General features: G+C 38.1%; 1 protein-coding gene across 1 annotated transcript; it reads right to left on the bottom strand.

The window, feature by feature from the left end:
- Nucleotides 1-791: 791 nt before the first annotated feature.
- On the bottom strand, nucleotides 792-11,388 carry bbs2 (Bardet-Biedl syndrome 2). The gene is made up of 18 exons (XM_060878002.1): nucleotides 11,276-11,388; nucleotides 10,633-10,778; nucleotides 10,330-10,557; nucleotides 10,098-10,223; nucleotides 9,947-10,009; nucleotides 9,366-9,443; nucleotides 9,153-9,257; nucleotides 8,937-9,023; nucleotides 8,715-8,850; nucleotides 7,512-7,651; nucleotides 6,889-7,027; nucleotides 6,539-6,710; nucleotides 5,571-5,700; nucleotides 4,193-4,312; nucleotides 3,899-4,036; nucleotides 1,870-1,982; nucleotides 1,606-1,754; nucleotides 792-1,243 (listed from the first exon to the last, which is right to left on the bottom strand). The coding sequence occupies exons 2-18, from the start codon at nucleotides 10,747-10,749 to the stop codon at nucleotides 1,137-1,139; spliced, it is 2,148 nt and encodes a 715-aa protein (XP_060733985.1). The 5' UTR covers nucleotides 10,750-10,778; nucleotides 11,276-11,388; the 3' UTR covers nucleotides 792-1,136.
- Nucleotides 11,389-13,731: the final 2,343 nt, after the last annotated feature.

Below are 13,731 nucleotides of genomic sequence, written 5' to 3'. Positions count from 1 at the left end.
ACGGCATCCTTCTGATCTCCCACCAAGACAACATAGCCAGTTTGCTCTCTTGCACTCCCAGCCACAAAATTGTATTATTGATATTAACTTTCTTACAAGAGGGCAAACATTCTCCCCTTTGACATGAGATTTTGATCAATAAATGAAAGCAAATTACTGTTATATACAAGGAATAAAACACTTTGGAACATGTATGTTTCCTATTACAGCTTAAACTACATGAAATCAGTGGGCAGCACCAACTCAGTCACCACATAAAAGTTCACATATATTTAGACTAAAATGGTAAAAGCATAAATATTCATTCATTCATTCATTTTCTACCGCTTATCCGAACTACCTCAGGTCACAGGGAGCCTGTGCCTATCTCAGGCGTCATTGGGCATCAAGGCAGGATGCACCCTGGACGGAGTGCCAACCCATCGCAGGGCACACACACACACTCTCAAGCATAAATATAAAAATGATAAAAGCTAATTGTTCTATAATACAAAATCACAGCCAGTGAAACCACCCATCTGTTGTCTTAATCATTATTTAAATAATCATTAATTCTTAAGAGGTTAATGAGAAATGTTTAATAAAATGGTGCTATTGGAATACCTAAAAATAGTTTTTAAACTGTATAGATAATATAATTAAATTATGACATGCAATTATGTTTCGGTTGTAGTTGTGCAGCGAATTTGCTGTTTGTCATTATGCAACTGATTTGTCCTGAGCAGATACAAACATCTGTACTTGACTGTATATCTTATTTGCAGGAATAAGTATGATTTTTGACCAAGAGATGTTTTCAATAATTTAATTAGATTCTCATACACAATAAGTGCCTATATACACCTACAAAAATTTTGTGTCATACCTTCCACTGTTCATTCAACACAACAATTCTTTTCAGCTGCCTCTTTCAGAGGACCCAACTACTCCTCTACATACAAGTGCTGCCACAGTGAGGAAGCAGATAGAGCCTGGAATAGAGATTCGCTCCTGCATGATTTTCCCTGACCTTAACTGTAAAAGCTGAGGTTTTAGGACTGTGTGTGCAGCACTGCATTTCGGTCTCTCCCTGAGGGCTGGGTCAGTAGCCAGAGCTCCATCTTTTAGGTAATACGGGTGACCAGTGAAAGGCCTCCTCACGAGGAAGCAGTCCCTGCACGCATGATCTTAAAAAGGGCATTTATGTTGTTGTTTTTGATGGCTTCCCTGCAGGCAGTGATGACCTGGTTCTTTGGTTTTCCCACTACAAGATAAAGAAATAAAAAAGAAAGACCAAAAAAGTCTATATTTAAACATATTCTCATTAAACATTAAGAGCATTTCTCTGAGAAACTGGAAAATGCCAATTACTGACATTGGGGACTCCTTCCATGATAATTAAGATGGTAAATATTCAAAAACGAAAGCTGCACCATAATCAACAATTACATTTTTATCTGTAAAATAACGTTTTAAATCTGTTTATTTTTAGCCTTAGATCAAATGTTACCTTCTGACTAATCAGATGTGAGAATTCAACAACACTGTGATACAACACACATTATTACCTGCTGCTGTTTTTATAAAAAGACATCACCCAAAAACCATTCCGAGTTCTCTACCTACCTCTAAGCCTGCCGGCTCTCTGAATGGCTTGGTTCACAGCCTTAAGGCGGGATAACAGAGCATTGTGGTTGTTGGAACGGATTTTATATTCGTTGATCAGATCTCGATTGAGGTCATATAGCTCAATATAACGCTTCTTCATGGTCTTTCTATTAGAGAAAGGGGTGGGGCAGATTAATGCGCAAGTCAGAGAGACAGAATAAGACATGAGTGCAGACATATTTACAGCATCATAAGGGTGAATGACTGACTTAAGACACTTACAAGTCCCCCATGAGCCTGGAGTCTTCCGCCTGCACCAGCATGTTCCTGATGTGACTGGAGTGATCTGCCATGGCTGCGGTCAACTTCTGATGCACTGAATGGAAGTCATCCACCTACCAACACAGTAATGCATATTAGCATAACCTACATGTTTATCGCAGTGACTGTGGTGGTCCTGTTCATTTCACTGGCCTTCCTAATACAATCCTTACGAAAAGATGCTTTAGGATCTCATCCATGTATTGAACCAGCTAGCCATCTTCATGATATACAGTGCCCTCCATAATTATTGGCACCCCTGTTTAAGATGTGGTCATGGACTTCAAAAAATTTTCCTTTTTTTTAAACAACATAAAACCCAAATGCAAAAAAAAGAGAAAAATACAACCTTTCATTTATGTACATTACTTTGGTGGTAGTAAAAAAAAAAAAAATATCACACATTTAGAAAAAACAACAACTTGAAATCACGTGTCCCAATGTTATTGGCACCCCTGATGTTAATACTTTGTACAACATCCTTTTGCCACCAAGACAGCACTTAATCTCCTCCTATAACATTTCACAAGATTGGAGAACACAAAGAGAGGGATCTTTGACCATTCTTCTTGCACAATCTTTCTAGATCATCCAGTGTCCTGGGTCCTCTCTTATGCACTCTCCTCTTTAGATCACCCCACAGGTTTTCGATTGGGTTGAGGTCTGGGGACCGAGATGGCCATGGGAGGACCTTGAGTTTGTGACTGCTGAACCATTTTTGTGTAGATTTTGTCACATTTTTTGGATCATTATCCCACTGAAAGACCCAATGACGACCCATCTTCAGATTTCTTGCAGAGGCCATCAGGTTTTTATTTAAAATGTCCTGGTAGTTCAAAGTGTTCATAATGCCATGCACCCTAACAAGGTTCCCAGGGCCTTTGGAAGAGAAACTGGCCCACATCACAGATCCTCCACCATACTTCACGGTGGGCATGAGGTGCTTTTCGGCATACTCATCATCATTTTGTTTTACGCCAGACCCACTTAGAGTGTTAGTTGCCAAGAAGCTCAATCTTAGTCTCATCTGACCAAAGCACAGGATCCCAGTTGAAGTCCCAGTACCGCTTAGCAAACTCCATACGTTTACATTTGTGAGTGTTAGTGAGAAAATTCTTTTTCCTTGCATGCCTCCCAAACAGCTTGTTGGCATGTAGAGAGCGTCTGATGGTTGTTATGGAGACTTTGTGACCCCAAGATGCCACTCTTTGATGCAATTCTGTGACAGTGAGCTTAGGAAATTTTTTTACTTCTCTTACCATCCTCCTCACTGTGCGTTGTGGCAAGATAGACTTGGGACCTCTTCCAGCCTTGTTTGTCACTGTTCCAGTTGTTTTAAACTTCTTAATGATTCCTCTGACTGTAGATACGGGCAAGTTAAGGCGAGTGGCTATTTTCTTGTAGCCATTGCCTGACTTATGAAGGTCGACACACATCTGCCTTACTTGAATGGTGTGTTCTCTTGTCTTTGCCATGTTGACAAATGGGTAAGAGAATTAGGCCTCTGTGTCACGTCATATTTATACCCCAGGGAAACAGGAAGTCATGAATTACTAATTAAAAGTTCCTCGATACCCTGACCAACTTTAGCAACTATAGAAAAATCTATTACATTATTCAGAGGAATTGTTAGGGGTGCCAATAATTGTGGAACAGGTGATTTTATAATATATATATTAACTTCCTTACAATAGGGCAAACATTATCTTCTTGTGACAACCTGCTATATTTAAAATCCAAGACAAAAAAGTATGGGTTTTTGATCAACAAATGAAAGCAAGTTGAAGCATTACTGTTATATACAAGGAATAAAACACTTTGGAACATGTATGTTTCCTATTACAGCTTAGACTACATGACATCAGTGAGCAGCTCCACCCCAGTCACCACATAAAATTTCACATATATTTACACTAAAATGATAAAAGCATAAATATTAATCAGTGGTTACACATTTTCGAAGCAGGTAGCATTATACACAATTAGTTACCTCTGTGAGAGTGACTCGAAGCTCCTCAAAGTAAGTAGGAAAATCAGCCTCTGCCTGCAAATCTTCTATTGCCAGAAAAGTAGCCAGTGACTGTACCAGATCTCCTGCTAGGTCAATGTCATCTGTATTTAGTGATATCTGAAAGAGCAGCAGATGTCAATTTGGGGAAAAAAATAGTATTAGTTCTCAGTTTTAGGTTTAGATCTCCAGTTTGTAAAAAGTTTTTCCATTTTATAACTCAATTGTCCACATTTAAGTTGTTGATAAGGCACAGATTGGGCAACACACACACACCTCGCCAGTGGACTGCATGCTAATAGACAGCAGTCCTTCTCCACGCAGTGCAGTGAATGTCACATTTGGGCTGTTGATGCCTTCAGGTAGAAGAAAGTTCTGGTTCAGCCACATAACAACCTGAATATAGATACAGAGACTGCTTTAGAAATGGCAGACATGCACAGTTATATCACAAAGGAAGTTTCATCTTAGCAAAAACTAATCCCACTCTCCTCACCAAGGGGCACCACCAGAGGGCGTTGTCACACCAAACAACCCCATAAACAACCTACACCTAAGAGCTATTTTCAAACAAAAATATTTTAACCTGAACACAATGACAATAAAATTTGATTGCTGTGCCTCCTTCTTGTTATACTAACACTTCTCTAACAGTTTTTTAGTGGACACTGCAAAGCACTTCTGTAAGTCACTCTATCTAAGTGCATCTGTTAAATTGTGTGAAAATAAAAATGCAATTTGGATAAAAATAAAAGGCTACTAGAAACCATTCACAAGTGTTTTACAATCTTCAGACTGTTTATTGAGGTCTTATAAGAAAAACAGAAGATTTAATCATTTCAAAAAAGAGTGAGAACAAGAGAAAGTCATGGATAACAGGTATACATCTAACAAGCTACAAATAGCCTGAAGATAAATGGAGAGAATAAACTTACATGTTTACTAGAAGACAACATTACACTTCTAGTGCATTAATAAACAGCTAATTAATCCTAATGTCACTTAAAGGCAGAATGGCATATGGAAGCTACTCAGTGCAGTGGTGATTTCTTTGATAAATAATAAACAAAATTGCAATAATTTGTGAGAAAGCTCATCAGGCTACAACTAATAATTCATTTCCATTGCTTCTCTTTAGACAACTTGTGACCATGTCCTTTGAGAGTCCTTTCAAGACATGAAGCACAAGGCTCACATGTATACTCACATTTATGAGCGAGAGCGAGAGAGAGAGAGCAAGAGAAGGAAGCCATTTGGGATTCAGACTTATCCCTGGGCAGACATTTACAGCTAAGCTAGAAACAGCTGTAAATACATTTTGTTGTACATGTTGCTTGCTGCAGAGAAAAGTGCTGCTTTGTTGTTATTCTAGCAAAACACCCACAAATTCCAACATTGTATTTGTTAGCTTTCAAAAATGATTTGATATCATTGTCATGTGTTTCAAAGGTCAGCTTGTACTTGGGTCGACACATCTCCCACATTCAAACAGATAAAGCTTGCAATTGTATAGCTGACAATAACTTGCTGGGAGCGTTTTCATGATGGATACAATGTGCAAAAACATTACATAATAATGACTTAGTGGCATACAACACTAAACTAAAATGGGCCTTTGTGTTTGTATAAGAATGTATTTATGTGTCAAACTTACCCTTTGTGGCCTGTCGTTGACACTGAATGTAACTCTTCCTTTTGGATGGGGGGTTGAGGGATCAACTTGAAGGTCGTACATGGAGAATCGAGGCAGCTGACGAGTTATCTCAAACACATGAAACTGTGTACTAAAAGGAGGGGACATAAAAGCAAAAAAAAAGCACAAATGTTATTAAAACTAGGACTCTCTGTTACTGTTACATTTTTTTACTTTAGAGTAGCTTAAAATATAGACAAAGCTCTACTGGATTACTTTGGATCAACATCATATCTTGGGTGCTTTCATAACAGGTCCGTTAAATGTGCAGCGCAATACACAAAGGTTAACTTTTGTGCACAGTCCTCCTTCTAATCAGAATAAACACATTAATATAGGAATAATATCTGAGCCTGTAAAGTGGCTTAATGTCAGATGTCCATCAGCTTTAAATGAATGTATGTGAATTGCTGGAATCCCATCACTTCCTTCTTTTTGTTCATCTAAAGGATAATTCCTTGACAGATCTTCTATTATTAAATGTGATGGCACTTCAGTGAGTGCAGTGTGGCACGATTCTTTTCTAGAATGATCCATAGCCATCTCTGATGTCAAAGCAGACAAATATTGCATGAGTTATTCAAGCAGGTTTCTTTGTTTATGAAACAAAGTCATTAATAACCCATGATCGCTACTCTGGAATGTTACTGATATTACTGCAAGGTTCATCCTATTTACAGCAATTTCGTGTTTTTTTTTCTTTTATGTCATGAGCAGTAAAATTCAATACAAACACAACTTTCATGTCAAACAGTTGGACACTTGCCATTTAGTTGTATCTGGCTCACGTATATATGTAAAATATATTTACAGGTCTCTCAAAAATGGAAATATTAAAATTAATCAAACATAGTTTTCATACGGCATAGTTTTCATATGTAGACTGACCACATATTGATACCTCATCACCAAGAAAAAAATATATATACCTTGTCCTTCCACCCACAAAAGCCTTAATGTGCAGATCTACTGGAATGTCTTTAGGAGGAATTATGGGAACACAGATGCAGCCAGACAAGGTTTGAACACTAGGGTGCACCACATGACTCTCCCCCTCAAAAATGCCCTCAGCAAAAATCAACACAGCCCGAATGATGGTCTCTAAAGGAAGAGAGAATGCAAGAGTGTGGAAAAGAAAACAGTACCTAGAAAAATGATAAAGCAGGAGGAATCAGTACAGGAATTGAGATTGAAAATTATAAATGGGATGTTAAAATTATTAGTCTGTTGTGCTGTTATAGGCTCTTTTGAGGGGTCTTGAGGTGGTAGTTGGTGCTACCATTTGGTGTAGATATGCTGAGTTCTATGTGGGCTCTCTGGCTCTCAGTGCCTGCTCGGACACTCAAGGCCGTCTGAAGCTGAGTGTTGGCAGGAATGACACCCATCTGATTTTCCACTTCTGGGGCACCAGGAAGTGCCTAGAACAAAAGGTAAGTATTCAGACACTATTGCTTGTTATTTAATATACTGTTTATATATCCACTTATGTTATCCAATACACATATATATATATATATATATATATATATATAAAATCACATAAATAAATGTTAGGGAATGACATAAAAGAGTCCTAGATATAAATGCCACAAAAAGGTTTTTATGCAAAATGAACTGCAATTAAAAAAGATAAGGGAAACACCATGATCATCTCCAGTCCTATACACCACAAATACAACTGCTAAAAAAGTTCAGAGATGTGTGTCTAAAAGCATTTTAAAAAAATCAGAACTCACATCAACTCGTGCTGAGAGCAAAAAAGGGTTGTGTGTATGATCCTAAGCTCACTAGTACAACCATGTGCTACTGTCAATCAAATACTTTCAGTTGCATTAATCATAAGACATGTTGTGTCTACTAAACAGACATTGTATATTTATTTGCACATGTATATATTTGGACCTTGTTACTTTCTTCATAGTTCCGTAGCTCCAGTAACAGGTTTTGTTTGCGCTGGCTCAACTCTCTAATGAGGTCTTGTTCCACGCTTGCATCCATAAGATTCCCCTTCATATCCTTACTGGCTGGAAGGTAGCCACGTACTATAAGACACAGGGAAGCAAATGATAAGCAGATGATGAAACACAGTAGTCTGTTTCATTCAGATGCCAAATCTATCGGGTAATTTCAGTGCTAGGGGTGTGATTATATTTGTCAGTGTTACTAGAGAAATATGTAAATTGCCAGCACGAGCTTAGCATTGACGAGTCAGCATATTTGACCATAAATGCTGTAAATGTTAAAGGCCCGTATAGACTGTTCAAAACGCGAGTTACAAATCATTTGTTGCATGCATGAAAATTGAATGAAATAAAGCATCCGTTCCAACAGACCTAACCTTAGATCCAAGTTACTTACAGGTGTGAATGCATTTCAGTTTGACATCTTCTCCATGGATTTCCCCCATGCTAACAACTTTCTCTTTTACTTTTATTTTGTTATGTATTCATACAGGAATACTTCCAGGATGCCTATGCTTGTCTTGCTACATTACATCCCCAACAGAGTTTTTAGACTGATGGTATTGTTAGTCCATGATCTAGTAAACCAGTATCAGAGTGAATTTATTAACAAAGACTTCAGAGCACTCGGGATAAAGACCTTTAACCAAAGGGCAAAAAATTTAAATGTAAAAGATGTAAAGCCCTGTAGTGTCAAGCAATAAATTACTTTAATTGTTATGTTCAAATATTTAAATTTGCTACTCAATAAAATACTCGGGGGGCACGGTGGCTTAGTGGTTAGCACGTTCGCCTCACACCTCCAGGGTTGGGGGTTCGATTCCCGCCTCCGCCTTGTGTGTGTGGAGTTTGCATGTTCTCCCCGTGCCTTGAGGGTTTCCTCCAGGTACTCCGGTTTCCTCCCTCGGTCCAAAGACATGCATGGTAGGTTGATTGGCATCTCTGGAAAATTGTCCGTAGTGCATGAGTGAATGAGAGTGTGTGTGTGCCCTGCGATGGGTTGGCACTCCGTCCAGGGTGTATCCTGCCTTGATGCCCGATGACGCCTGAGATAGGCACAGGCTCCCCGTGACCCGAGAAGTTCGGATAAGCGGTAGAAAATGAACGAATGAAAGAATGAATGAAATACTCTTTGCTATATCACCTTCTCCGTCAACAGAGGTGCAAATAAGTTGGACCTGTCCATCCATGCGATAGTCTCCCTCTACCACACCAGCCACAGATGAAGAAAAGTTGTCCTTGAAGATCACTTCACCAGTTCGGTCACTACGAGCATCAATCTAGATAATCATCGGAAAGGAGATCTCTTAAAGAGACCAAAATTTAAAAAATCATTAAGTCAGAATGTGTTTTGAATGTGTCTCACCTTTCCATTAGACCACCCAGTTATGAGTTCTACAACTCCATCCCCATTCAGGTCAAAAGCGTGGATGCTCATTGCATGGTTTTTTGACTATGAAAAGAGAAGACAGGCTTATATAATTATCAACTTAAAAAAAAACAAAAAACCTTTTAACAGAAACAAGTTGTTTGCCCTGAAGTGACAATCACAATTTTTTTCACCACATAACAAAAAAAGTACCTTAATTCTCCAGTAGCGGGCTGTACGGTCATACACTCCCACTGTTCCATTGGCCAAAGCATAACCAAACCTGCTGCCATGCATGTGACACAGTGATGTTACAGTCTAAGAGGAACAAAAAGTCACCAATAAACATTCTTTAAAGATTTTTTTACAAGACTCTTTTAGCTTATGACTTTACAATCAACCATCAACTATTTTTCACACAGTTACCTCATTCTCTGCCATCTCAGACACCAGCTCATCTTCTCTAAATACCCTGATGTCAAAATCTTCTGATCCCACAAGAAGCTACGAATAACACAATACAGCATGAGGGACACAGAAACAAATACCATAAAACATATGTATTGTTTATTATGTCAATAACCTATAAAAACATATGAATTGTTCATAGTGAAGCATAATGACCAAATACACTAAGATGGATAAATTAGTAGCCCAGAATTTCTGAATAAGCAGATTTTGTTTCTGGGCTATTCGGTTTTAATTCATTATTGCCTAGAGGACAGACAGGATCAAAACCAAAAACGAAAGAAACTTTTATTGTTAAAGTAAGATTATAATGGCAAAATGCTGAAAACAGATTTGACATACCCATGTCAAAAGGATGGTAAACATAAACATGATTTTGGGAGATAGAAACAAAAGATCCTGGGAGAATTATGGACATGGGGACATCATAAACGACACAAATATTAAGATTTGGGTGGCTGCTAGGTGGTTCCCACTGTGCCAACCTTCTGTGTAAACAATCACAGATATATTGTCTAAACAGTAAAGCTAAATCTTACCTCGTTCTTCCCATCACCAGTAAAATCACACAGCACCATTGATCTCACGTTATCGCCAGTTACCTTTCATACACAAACACATACTTTAAAAATTCTTTAAAACACCTTTAAAAGGAGTGAAAGAAAAAAATTGTTCTGCAGACTGACTTACTGTCCAGAACTGATCATTTCCCTCACAGTCAAAGCCTTGGAGAGCACAGTTTCCTCCAACGATGGCAAGGGGTGACTGGATGTTCCCTAATTTTCCCAAAACAATGGCATTGGCCCCGTCTGTCACCTGTAACACATAAAAAGCTTCAGATAGACCTTTCATGGAATATACACTATTTTGATATTATTCAATCAACAGTTAAAACTATAAATTATATATGAATTGCACACACCTCCCTGTAGAATATGTCAGTGTTGTCATGTACATCATATGCTAGCAGACTGGATTGGGAGCCCACCAGCAGTGTGTCCCCTGTCGTATTGGGACCCAAAGTACCAGCTGCCAGACAGCTTACTGCCTGGTTAATATTAAGCAAGGTGATGTCAGAGTCTTGGGTACTCTGACTCAACCGATGAGCTGTTTGCCTTTTCCCTCGAGTGTGAGGGTTGTGGATGAATACCTAGTCAGTGTGAAAGGGATTTAGTTGTGGGCTTTCAATAAGAGACATGTTTTCAAAACAACATGGTACTCTTACCTTGCCTGCTTGTGTTGCTGCAGTTAAACATGGATGAACGCCATCAAATTTCCCCACAGTAACCATCCGTGGGTTAATCTTATGGTTCAGCTTTAGGGTGAAGATTGGGACCAACATAATGGCACAGTTTTGTTTTTGGCTAGAGTCTAAAATAGGTCAAATGTGATTTAGAATCATTCACTAATTTGAAGTAAGTCAATCTGAATGTATAATAATTTGGAGTCATGCACAAGCACTATAATGCTAGGTGTATAAATCCTCCTGTCTTTCTAATGAAATAAACAGCTTAACCAACATGCGTCTGTTGCCTGCCAACCTACGGTTGCCTAGCAACACCGCGCGCTTTTATCAACCCACTTTTGCTAGCGTGCTAGAAAACTATTGATAACTATTTACCCCGTTAAAAACAATAGCAGCAACAACAACCGTCATGTCTTGCCATATGTATTCAGAATATACTTGAAATGTAGTGTTTTGCTGCCAAATCGAATAAATATCTGCGCTTAACTTGACTAGCTAACCAGCTAAAGCTAGCCAGCACGTCAATCTGCTTACTAAAGATAGATATTATATTTATATAATATAATTATTTTATACACATGTGTGACGCTTGATTTGACAGCAAAGCATCTTAACATCTTACCCAAATCCTTTACTTGTTGAAAGAAAAGATTCGTATTCAGTTATCTTCCTAACTAGCATGCTAAGCTGAACGTCGTAGTACATCCACGCATGCGCAGGAATGACGCAGAATGATCCTGGGAATAATAATGGCGTATATGGAATACTCTGTACACTACTCAACATCTATCTATCATATCTATTACCCATCATGTCTATTAGTGACTTTTAAAGCAGACTTTTCAAACGTGTGTCATTTAACAAGTCTGCTTGTGAAGTTTAATATGAGTTTTGGTGAAAATGGCCAGATCTTTTACTCTGTTATACAACACAATTCTACCGTCAGCTATTTTTGGGGAAACAGTGACCTTAGGTGAAAAAACATTGCACTCGTTACGCTATTTTCGTACTCATTTCCCCTTTCCTAAAACCCCCTTTATCACCATGACTGAGTGCAAAACTCTTATTTTGTTTGTTTTGGTCTCGCGCGCAGGACTTTGGCCGCGTGCAGAACAGCGCGCGAGACCGTTAGAGAAGGTGCCGTGTGCAAAAAGAGCCCGCTGAAAGCACTGAAAATGAATTGTAATTAAATTGCAATAAATTATTTTTCTGTTATTTTTATCTTTTAAACACAACCCATCTTTAAACATTCATAAATAACAAAAAAACAAATATATATTTACGAGAGAGAGAGAGATCGAAATAAATCTTTCATAAATTAACTGAAATTGTAAATATTATTAAATGTTTATTAAGTATAAACAAAATAAGAATGAATTGTGTTCAAAATGAACCAATTGTGTTTTATCAAAACTTGTATCTATTCATTTTTAAATTCCATCATTAATCACAGACTTGATTAAATATTGGACTCCATGAAGTCCTTCAATAATCTTTCTTCCCTGATTCTTGTTTATTTGAGATTCCCTGTGAAACGGGTATATTTTTAAATGTTTTTTTAAACATACAGTACATTTTCTCATGACTTAAGCAAAAACTTTTATCATTAAACACTGACTTCTTATATATATATATATATATATATATATATATATATATATATATATATATATATATATATATATACACACACATATATACACACACACACACACAGAGGGGCGATTCTAGAATTTTCATTTTAGGCCCCCAGTGTAGGGTTGTATACTACTAACCTTATTGCAATCCACTATTCCATTGTATTCCCTGTATTTTACTGTAAAAAAAATTATGTATAATGATGTATAATGTATAATGATGTGTGTCTAATCATTTCTGCATATTTGTAATGCCGAAATACACAATAATATGTTTTACATTTTAAAAGGTCAATTAAAATAAATCATGGTCGTTTTCTAAAGTATGTTTTCATGGGTGTTAATCGCCTCATTTTTGTTGTAAGAAAAAACAACTATCACACTGTGATAAGGGCTGAAGTTGAACGCAGCGAAGACGCATTGGATGAGAAACCGAACTGTGTACTGGTCCAGTAAACTGCAATTACAAGAACTGCACCGATGCAGATGTCATATCATAGCAATCCATCAACAAAAGCACACACACCTTGTACTCTCTGATGTTCGCTCTGCTCGGCGTCCCTGCAAATTGAAAAACGCGCTGAATCCACGCAGACTCAATTCAGCGGAGGAGCCGAAACATGACACAGCTTGTCGCCGCTTCAAATGCGTTTTTAAAGCGATCAAAAAATAATTAATCAAATAATTTTTTAGGGGGGCTGGGCAGAAGTTTAGGGGTGCTAAAGCTCCCCTAAAAAGGGCCTAGTGACGCCCCTGTATATATGTATGTATTTATGTATGTATATTCCTAATTACACGAATAAACTCAACTTTTTTCAAGCATGTGCACCAAAAGCCTTTCAGTCACATGCAAACACATCAAAAACTCTCTCCATGATAATAACATGCTCAGGTGAGCTTTTTGAATAAACCCAAGAAAGACGTTTTGAAAAAAAAGCAACAATTGTGTATAATGATATAAACAAGGCATGGCTGAAGAGAGGCGTGTGTAATTAGCGGCTGAGGGTTTGCACCCAGTGTTGATGGCGTGTGGAAACGTGTGGAGACGTGCGCAGTGTGTTTGGAGGCGGAGCCGCTGCTCTTTGCGCTCGTCCTCGCCTCTTCAGCCTGCTATAAATTCACCACCTGCACGTTTACACGTTATATTCAACCTTCAACCACAAGAAGAAAGAGACTTCTACGAACTTCTATCTCTTAAAGAGTTTCGTTTTTTTGGAAAGCGATAATGGATCCTTGCGAGTGCTCCAAGAGTAAGTAGATGTTATGTGGCTTTTGGTTATGTTTTGTTTTCCCTTTAGCTTTATGTGGCGTTGGTAAACAACCATTTTTTTCCCTCATGTTATTCAGCTGGACCCTGCAAATGCGGTACATCCTGCAAATGCTCAAAGTGCCAGTGCACATCAGGCAAGAAAAGTAAGGCTTTCTTAAACATTTCGATGAC

Source organism: Tachysurus vachellii, chromosome 9 (genome assembly GCF_030014155.1).
Source record: "Tachysurus vachellii isolate PV-2020 chromosome 9, HZAU_Pvac_v1, whole genome shotgun sequence".
Classification (NCBI taxonomy): Eukaryota; Metazoa; Chordata; class Actinopteri; order Siluriformes; family Bagridae; genus Tachysurus; species Tachysurus vachellii.
The sequence above is the reverse complement of the archived record's forward strand: the minus strand, read 5'-3'. Positions and strand labels throughout refer to the sequence as shown.